Source organism: Erpetoichthys calabaricus, chromosome 6 (assembly GCF_900747795.2).
Source record: "Erpetoichthys calabaricus chromosome 6, fErpCal1.3, whole genome shotgun sequence".
Classification (NCBI taxonomy): Eukaryota; Metazoa; Chordata; class Cladistia; order Polypteriformes; family Polypteridae; genus Erpetoichthys; species Erpetoichthys calabaricus.
Genome location: NC_041399.2, coordinates 133266254 through 133276253, shown reverse-complemented (window position 1 = coordinate 133276253; position 10000 = coordinate 133266254). Strand labels below are relative to the sequence as shown.

The 10000-nt window shown below is 37.3% G+C and overlaps 1 protein-coding gene across 1 annotated transcript in view; it reads right to left on the bottom strand.

The window, feature by feature from the left end:
- Window positions 1-10000, bottom strand: part of tpk1 (thiamin pyrophosphokinase 1) — a 626168-nt gene that overhangs the window by 587443 nt on the left and 28725 nt on the right. The window contains exon 2 of the mRNA XM_051929034.1: window positions 7358-7434. Coding sequence (XP_051784994.1) covers window positions 7358-7400 — 43 coding nt within the window. The 5' untranslated portion in view covers window positions 7401-7434. The remainder of the gene's footprint in view (window positions 1-7357; window positions 7435-10000) is intronic.

Below are 10000 nucleotides of genomic sequence, written 5' to 3'. Positions count from 1 at the left end.
ACATGCTTGTATGCTTCACTCGCTCCCTTCTCAATTGTTTAATGAATTTTTTGTTCTTCGCTGTTTGCGGCTCCTCCTTCATTTGTCCCTACTGCGTTCACAGTCTTTTCACGTGATTACGTGGGAGGCGTGATGACATGACACTCAACTCTTCCTCCCACGGCCATCGAGCTGCCGTCCATTACAGTATATTGTGAAAAAAGAGGTTCCAGTTATGACCATTACGCGTTGAATTTCGAAATGAAACCTGCCTAACTTTTGTAAGTAAGCTGTAAGGAATCAACATGCCAAATTTCAGCCTTCCACATACACGGGAAGTTGGACAATTAGTGATGAGTGAGTCAGTCAGTCAGTGAGTGAGTGAATCAGTCAGTGAGGGCTTTGCCTTTTATTATTATAGATAAAAGAGCACTTGTTTTGTTAAACATTTTCACAAAAGGTAAAAGTATATTTGATATTTGGACTTCAGTCTTCACACATTATACACTTCATGTCAACATTTTGTCATTAGTACTATAACATGAAAAATGTTTCTGTTTTAGCTGTGTGTTCAACATTTCTTGCCTCGTATTTCCTGTCATACTACATTTACCTGGGAGCAATTCAAAGGAGTGACATTTCATAGGACTGACATATCAAAGGAGTGAAACCTCAGATATAAATTTCAAAGGAGTGACAACTATCCAAATGGTAGGTAAGGCGACAATGATTTTTTTGCGGAGCGTACTTTCAGTTCCTGCTCTCTGTTGAAGCAAGATATCAAATTATTTAATAAAATTTTAATCATAATTTGTCACTCCATCGTTATGTCACTCCAATAAAATGTCACTCCTTTAATACGTTATTTATGTCACTCCTTTGTTATGTCACTCCTATGAAATGTCACTCTTTTGATACAGACCCCATTTACCCAGATCGTTGTAGACACAGAACACACATAAAATGCATGTGTTTAAAATAACGTTATATTATTTACCCTATACAATTCCAGGCACCTCACACGCAGACAAACAGACTTGAGCTGGGAGAACTTTTTGTCTTACTTGAACTGCGTCGGTGGGGGATGGGATAGCAGTTTGTGATGATTGACACATTTGCAAAACAAAGACACTGATGAGGAGGTGCGAGGGAATTTAAGGTGGCATTATGGCAAAAGCATTATGGCTTTTTTCATAGGCTTCAGGGATTCTAGTGTTAAGTAACAGAAGTTGGGAGATCTATGCAAATTGCTTCAACTTGCAAGACTCAATTTACTTTAATTGCTGCAGAACAACTGTAGGTTGTAACCTATTAGTTGTTTCCTGAAGAAGGCCCATTTGTAATATTTTAAAATTTGGCATTCTTAGTACAAAGGCCATAAATTATAATGTCATCGGTTAATCAGATGTACTAGAAGTACTATGTATCTAACAAAGTACTTTTTGTATACAATATTTGCTTTTTTTTTTTTTTTTAAGAAAAGGTTAATATCTTTGGCAGACAGTGTGGTGTAGTAGTTAAGGCTTTGGATGTAGAACTTCACACACTGAGGTTGTGGGTTCAGATCCTGCTTCTGACTCTGTTTGACCATAAGCAAGTCAATCCAATTGGAAAAACAAAAGAAATGTAACCAACTGTATCTCAAATGTTGTAAGTCACCTTGGATAAATGTCAAATAATAATATTATTAGGTCACTAGGGCTGCTTACTATAGAACATGCTATAAACAATTGTCCATGAGTAAAACATTCCTGCTTTAGATCAATTCTGCTTTTGTCTTCCTTTCCTGGTGACTTGGCTTTTTTTTTTTTGATAGTCACTGCCAAACAAAATCTTATAGGAAAATGTATCCTATAGAACTGAAATGGGTAATCTGTAGGAATAACGTTAAATTTGAGTATACAGTAATCCCTCCTCCATCGCGGGGGTTGCGTTCCAGAGCCACCCGCGAAATAAGAAAATCCGCGAAGTAGAAACCATATGTTTATATGGTTATTTTTATATTGTCATGCTTGGGTCACAGATTTGCGCAGAAACACAGGAGGTTGTAGAGAGATAGGAACGTTATTCCAACACTGCAAACAAACATTTGTCTCTTTTTCAAAAGTTTAAACTGTGCTCCATGACAAGACAGAGATGACAGTTCAGTCTCACAATTAAAAGAATGCAAACATATCTTCCTCTTCAAAGGAGCAAATAAATCAATAGGGCTGTTTGCTTTTAAGTATGCGAAGCACCGCGGCACAAAGCTGTTGAAGGCGGCAGCTCACACCCCCTCCGTCAGGAGCAGAGAGAGACAGATAAAAAAATCAATACGTGCCCTTTGAGCTTTTAAGTATGCGAAGCACCTCGGCACAAAGCTGTTGAAGGCGGCAGCTCACACCCCCTCCGTCAGGAGCAGAGAGAGACAGATAAAAAAATCAATACGTGCCCTTTGAGCTTTTAAGTATGCGAAGCACCGTGCAGCATACTTAAAAGCTGCACACAGAAGGTAGCAACGTGAAGATAATCTTTCAGCATTTTTAGACGAGCGTCCGTATCGTCTAGGTGTGCGAACAGCCCCCCTGCTCACACCCCCTACGTCAGGATCACAGATAGTCAGCGCAAGAGAGAGAGAAAGAAAAGTAAGTTGGGTAGCTTCTCAGCCATCTGCCAACAGCGTCCCTTGTATGAAATCAACTGGGCAAACCAACTGAGGAAGCATGTACCAGAAATTAAAAGACCCATTGTCCTCAGAAACCCGCGAAGCAGCGAAAAATCCGCGATATATATTTAAATATGCTTACATATAAAATCCGCGATGGAGTGAAGCCGCAAAGGGCGAAGCGCGATATAGCGAGGGATTACTGTATATTATAAACATTTTCAGATGTTTAGGATTTTCATTTGTTTATGCCATTCACTCAAGTAAAGTATTTCTTTATGTGTTTTTCATCAGTTGTATGGGATTCCCCTTTTAAAGTCACAGATGTGAAAGTATTGTATATGCAACGCAATGCTTGAAGTGGATATACATAAGTGCCGGTATCCTATGTGTTACACTGATATATTAACGTGAAAAGTAAGGAGTGGAGAGCATTTTACAAGTTCAAGCACCACTATCTAAGTCCGACATGTTCAGTACTATATGACTGGGGTCCAGAGGTTAATGGAGCCGAATGGATAACCAAGATTAGAACTGATACACATCTAAGAGTTGGTGACAGTCAACAGCCCAAAACAAAAAAAAAAAAAGAAAGAAGAGTTTTCTGACCTTTCATTAGCTCTGCCAAACTCGGTTTCTAATGTTATCTGTGCATCCTGTTGGTTAGTGTTGTTATTTATATGGCCTGTGTATTACTTCAGCTGCGCAGCTCACTTGCATAAAACAGAGCATTACCACACAAAGCATAGCATGCAAGTTAGCATAATATTAATATCAGCAAATAAAGTTGTGTGCCAATTATTATATATATATTTTAATCACCAAATTTCAATGAAATCTGTCATATTTTTGAGATTTTGAGATATTTAGCTTTTCAACTGTGGTGTGGGGGGTTAACACTACTTTTTCAATATCGAAATGTTCTTTCTTAGTGGATACCTACTGACCTAGATGTACCAACCTGCAAATTTTAGCTTTTTAAGTAAAAGGAAAAAAAGGGTTTTTGTTCTTGAGTGAGTGTCAGTCAGTCAACTTTGCGTTTTATATATAAAATGCACGCGCACACACACACACACACACACACACACACACACTTAGAATTATAAAGTATCAGGGAAGGAAATAAAATGTATAAATTACGGCAAAAGTCTCACTGCAATTAAGCCAAATTGCAGATACAGTCTTCTTTGCTTTGCCAGGACACAATGCGACTCACAATTGTATTTAAAAAAAAGAGTAGGGCTCAATTTTTTTTAGCTATTTTTCTGCTTCATACGGAGAACTAAAAATGTAGAGCTTGCCTTGAATATAGACTTAATTTAGCAGGATACAAGAGTCTGGATCTAAATTTGGCTTTCCATAAGCGCGGTTTAATGCTGTAAAATGCAGCACGTTTAGCAGCTGTTGAATGTGAAAAATCTGGGAAAATGCATTCATTGAAACATACAATGAGGCCTCTAGGTTTTGAGGTGTTCGATCCACGTATGCAGTAACATTTTCTACTTGCATTTTCCTGTATTTTTTACTCAATTTTTTCTAGCATACCTTTAAAGGTTGCCTCATAGCGATTACTTAAACGTTTCTTCAAGTCTTTAATATCCTGAAACAGCTTCATATTTGTCATGTTTATATCTTCCCTTATATCATTTGTGATCTTCTTTAAATTACATTTTATCTCATTTATTTCCTCCCCGAGTGTAGTAGTTATTGCAGTAGTTATTGTGGTGATTATTGCAGCGATCATTAACTTCGGCTCGTACTGTTCGTTTCAGTCCATAGGTGGAGTACCAAGCCCAGTTGGAGTCAGTGCCACCTGCTCACTGTGGGTACTTGACAGCGCGGAAAGTAAGGCCATTTTCAGTTTCAAAGAACCTTCTGGAATCAACGAGGTCTCCTGGCCCAACTCATTTGCACCTTCACTCCCACTTTCACTCTCAGCTGGAGGCAATGCTGCGGCATCAGGTCCTGGGAGATCCATTCTTTCACCTATTTGTTCCAGGTAAGTTTCTGCCAGGCCATGACTTGAACTTGAGGGCTGTTTAGACTTAGACGGAGCTTTAGCTGTCTTTTCCATTTCTTTCTGAGCCTTTTTTTTTTCCAGTCATGCATACATACTTGCATATGCTGTAATCGAAGTCCCTCAGGTTGAGTAAATAGCGGATACCTCAGGATGATATAACAAAAGGTAGAATAGCACAGCTGTTAACGGAGTTTCAACTCAGACATTCATCACCCAAAATGGACGAGGCCAAAATTAAATTTTTCAAGACAAAACATGCAATATTTTTACAAGTTGTTTTAAAAGAAAAAATGCAATGCCAAGGAAGTTAATTAGTATCATTAATTTCCCTACTTGTGCAATCAGTCATTCAGCCTATTTAAATGGTGAAAAGTAGTCACTGTGCTGCTTGGTATCATTCTGTGTCCCTCACTGAACATAAACTAAAGAAAGAAAAGGAGAAAAAGTTGTCTTAGGAGATTACAAAGAAAATTAGAGACAAGCATGTTAAAATCAAAGGCCATATGACCATCTCCAAGCAGCTTGATGTTCCTGTGAAAACAGTTACATATATTAAGAAGTTTAAGGTCCATGAGAATGTAGCCTGTGCTGAGAAAACATAAAAAAGCCACACCAGAATTTAACAAAAATGCATATTGACAAGCTATAATGCTTCTGGAAAAATGTCTTTTGGACAGATGTGACAAAACTCAAACTTTTTGGCAAATCACATCAACAATATGTCTACAGTAGAAAAAAATTTAATTTTCAAAGAAGAGAACACCACACCTACTATGGGGGAGGCGTGGTCATACTTTGTGGCTACTTTGCTGTGTCTGGCATGGCATGCCTTGAGTCTGTACAGCCAACACTGAAATTACAAGACTATCCAGATATTCTGAAGGGAAAAATACTGCCCATTGTTAAAACGTTCTGTCTCAGTTGCAGGTCATGGATCCTCCAACAGGATAATGACCCAAAACACACAGCTAAAAGCACCCAAGATTGGCTAAGAACAAAACACTCAACTATTCTGAAATGACCTTCTGTGAGCTCCGATTTATCCAAACACCTACCTATGAAAGGAACTGAATCATGCAGTATAGAGAAGGTACCCTTCAAACCTTACACAGCTGGAGCAGTTTGCTCAGGAGAAGTGAGCCAAACTGACAGGTATATAATTCTCATTGAGAGCTACAGGAATGGCTTGTTTGCAGTGACTGCTTCTAAAGGTTGTGCAACAAAATACCAGGCTTAAGATTCTCATCATTTTTGTCCATGCCATTGTCATTTGTGTTATTATTTTAAATGTTCTGTTGAATCAAAACTTTAAAACAAGTCTGTTTTTGGTTACATTGAGAATAAAAATGATGGGTGGCAATTAGTTTTGTCCATTTCAAGTTATTTCAGAGACCAACTGATGTTCATCAATGGTGTTTACCCAATGTGACTGAGTTTGAGAGGATATGCGGAGAAGACAAGCATATAATCTCCAAATCTCATTGTACAATGCTTGTCACGTCATATGCAACAAGACTACAGTGTATTTTTGCAATTAAAGGAGCTTCAACCTAAGTACCGGGTAAAAGGTCTGAAGGTAATATTTCAGTTTTGTTTTTAATCAATTTGCAAAAAGTTTCTGAAATCATGTTCACACTTTGTCTTTCTGGAGTTTTGACTGTTAATCGAAGTAGGGAAAAAATATTTTAAATGATTTTAGCATAAGGCTGCAACATGGCAAAATGTGAAAAAATGAAGGTGTGAATATTTTCTGAATACACTTTTTTTTTTTAAATTGCTATTCCCTCCCACTTAGAAAAAAGGGTTGACAGGCGATCCTTTACATACAGCTGTTAATTGTTCTCTCTCTTTCTGACAAGCTTTAGCAAACATAACACTACACAAATCACTTACTGATTTTCTTTATGAAATATTAGTTGGCCTAAAGTCACTAAGTGGGAATTTGTGCATCACTTTGCTCTGTGATAGACTGGCAAACTGTCCAGAAATGTTTCTGACTTTGTACTAAATGCTATCGTTGTAGGAAAAAAATACAGAACCTCATAAAATCAGTGTCATTATGAACTGTGCGAATGTCAAGGGACATCTATATAGATTCTTGTCCTTGAATAAGACAAAATTGATAGCAACTGTAAATTTGGGTGATTCTCTGCATGCGATAGTGTGGTACATGCTCTGGTTCTGATGCAATTTAGAATTTACCAATGTTTTGCTTCTCAATTATCTTCATCTTACTGTTAAAAACATGCTTAAACAGAGCAAGAATCAAAAGATGTGGCAGTGCATCCCTAGATAATGGAATACATTTGTGAAATAATATATTCAGAATTGTACAATAAGATGATTAAACAGAGAAAAACAACTAAGTGGTGGGAATATTCTACCATAATATCAAGGAAAAAAATCAACAGGACAGACATGAAAAGAACCTTCATAATAAACCCATGTATTTATCAAACTGGGCTTTTACAGGCAGCATCTGAAAGTTTTCGTTGCAACTGCAAGAGATGTTAAAACACATACAAAACTAAGATGCTGTGAGAGAAGGTGAGGAGGGTTTACAATGGGAATAGCTATGAAGTTAGAAACAGTAAGGAGCAATTAAAATGCTGTGCTAAATGATGACAAAACTATCAGAGTAGTAAACAGTAAATCTATACAGTATAAGATGCAGCTTGCTTGCTAATAAAAAAAAGAAGTAAGTAAGTGCATACCTTTAGGCAGTAAGCAGTCCAATGGTGTAAATACCTCACTCATGTCAGCTATGAGATTTTTCTCATTAAGTTTAAAGCTATAAAATAAAAAATGAAAACAATTACATTTTACTGAAATCAATCTCAATCTATACAAAAAGCACACATTCTTAATTAATGCCATCGTCCAATAATATTCCACAAAATCACAGTCCACGGTGTTTATAGTGTTTGTATCAGACCTATTCAAATAGCTTTTTAGTGCCTTCTAGAACTTATCCTATATAATGCAGACTAAAGTGCTCAAAACATTGGGTATCACCATTCTAATTTTATCAGTTTCCATGTTTATTTATAACTAGGCCTGGCAAAGTTAACATGTTAAACTAGCCACATTAATTGCAAAAATTAACATGATTAAAAAAAATAAATAATTGTCGTATCCAGGCAAGTAATCAGGTAATCGCCTGATACTAGTGTTCATTGTCTTAATTTATACATACAGTAGTCTTTTAATATTGCTTTGGATTTCCTGAGTTTTGTTATATACAGTAATCCCTCGCTATATCGCGCTTCGCCTTTCGCGGCTTCACTCCATCGCGGATTTTATATGTAAGCATATTTAAATATATATCGCGGAATTTTTGCTGCTTCGCGGGTTTCTGTGGACAATGGGTCTTTTAATTTCTGGTACATGCTTCCTCAGTTGGTTTGCCCACTTGATTTCATACAAGGGATGCTATTGGCAGATGGCTGAGAAGCTACCCAGCTTACTTTTCTCCTTCTCTTGTGCTGACTTTCTCTGATCCTGACGTAGGGGGATTGAGCAGGGGGGCTGTTCGCACACCTAGACGATACGGACACTCGTCTAAAAATGCTGAAAGATTATCTTCACGTTGCTATCTTTTGTGCAGCTGCTTCCTGAAACTGACATGCTGCACGGTGCTTCGCATACTTAAAAGCTTGAAGGGCACGTATTGATTTTTGCTTGCTTGTTTTTCCCTGGCTCTCTCTCTCTCTTTCTGTGCTTTTGACGGAGGGGGTGTGAGCTGCCGCCTTCAACAGCTTTGTGCCGCGGTGCTTCGCATACTTAAAAGCCAACAGCCCTATTGATTTTCCTCTGCCTTTATGACAGTCTCTGCTCCTGACTCCTTTGAAGAGGAAGATATGTTTGCATTCTTTTAATTGTGAGACGGAACTGTCACCTCTGTCTTGTCATGGAGCACAGTTTAAACTTTTGAAAAAGAGACAAATGTTTGTTTGCAGTGTTTGAATAACGTTCCTGTCTCTCTACAACCTCCTGTGTTTCTGCGCAAATCTGTGACCCAAGCATGACAATATAAAAATAACCATATAAACATATGGTTTCTACTTCGCGGATTTTCTTATTTCGCGGGTGGCTCTGGAACGCAACCCCCGCGATGGAGGAGGGATTACTGTATTTGCTTGATTTCTAAAGTTGCTTTTGTGTTTGCATTTTGCCTCAGACTGCCTTTAAAAATACTTTACAGTTCTTTAATTTAATAAATACTTTCATGTATAAAGATTCTTCATTCAAATTGCTATCACAAGTCAGTTTTATGATTTCTCTCTCTCTTGCGAGACATTTTTGAAAATTTTTTTTTTTTTTTTTTAATTAAAAAAAAAAAAGCAAGTTCCCTGCCGTTAGGCCTGTGTAGGTCACAGTCTGCAGGAAGCAGTCTGGAGGCTTGTGCCTTCAAGTGAGCCTCTTCTGAGATAGCTAGTGAAGGTACCAGGCTGCTTTATGAAGGTCATTTACTTAAAAAAAGTTAAGAGGAAGTATGTACCGAGAAAAAAGTAAATCTCTGCAGCAGAATGAATAAGGTTTCAGAAAAGTCATGTGTGAATGGCTAGTGGGAAACGATCAAGAAATAGCTGGTTGACAACAACAGAAGAAATCTGTGGTTTGATAAAGGACCTGTTTAGACACAATGAACCAATGTGGGGGAAGGCAGAAGAACAGATGGCAACTGAGGAAAAGTGGAGATGCTATATAGGAGTGGCAGAAAACAAAGGCAGATGGTGACAGCATGCTCCAAAAAGGCAGCAAGGTGAAATACTAGAAAAGCAGTTGTGTGGGCACAAGAAAATGACAACAGCTTGCAAATTAGCAGCAAAACAAGAAATACATCAAAAAATGTAAAGTAGATGGCAAAATAAACACAGGAACATCATGATTGGCACTAATGGGATTAAGGATACCTGGAAGAAGTGCATATATAAGTTACATTATATATATATATATTATATATATATATATATAAATAAATAAATATAAATATATATACACACACACACACACACACACACATTATATATACACAGGTGCTGGTCATAAAATTACAATATCATGACAAAGTTGATTTATTTCAGTAATTCCATTCAAAAAGTGAAACTTGTATATTAGATTCATTCATTACACACAGACTGATGTATTTCAAATGTTTATTTCTTTTAATGTTGATGATTATAACTGACAACTAATGAAAGTCCCAAATTCAGTATCTCGGAAAATTAGAATATCAATTAAGACCAATGCAAAAAAAAGGATTTTTAGAAATGTTGGCCAACTGAAAGGTATGAACATAAAAAGTATGAGCATGTACAGCACTGAATATTTAGTTGGGTCTCCTTTGGCCTGGA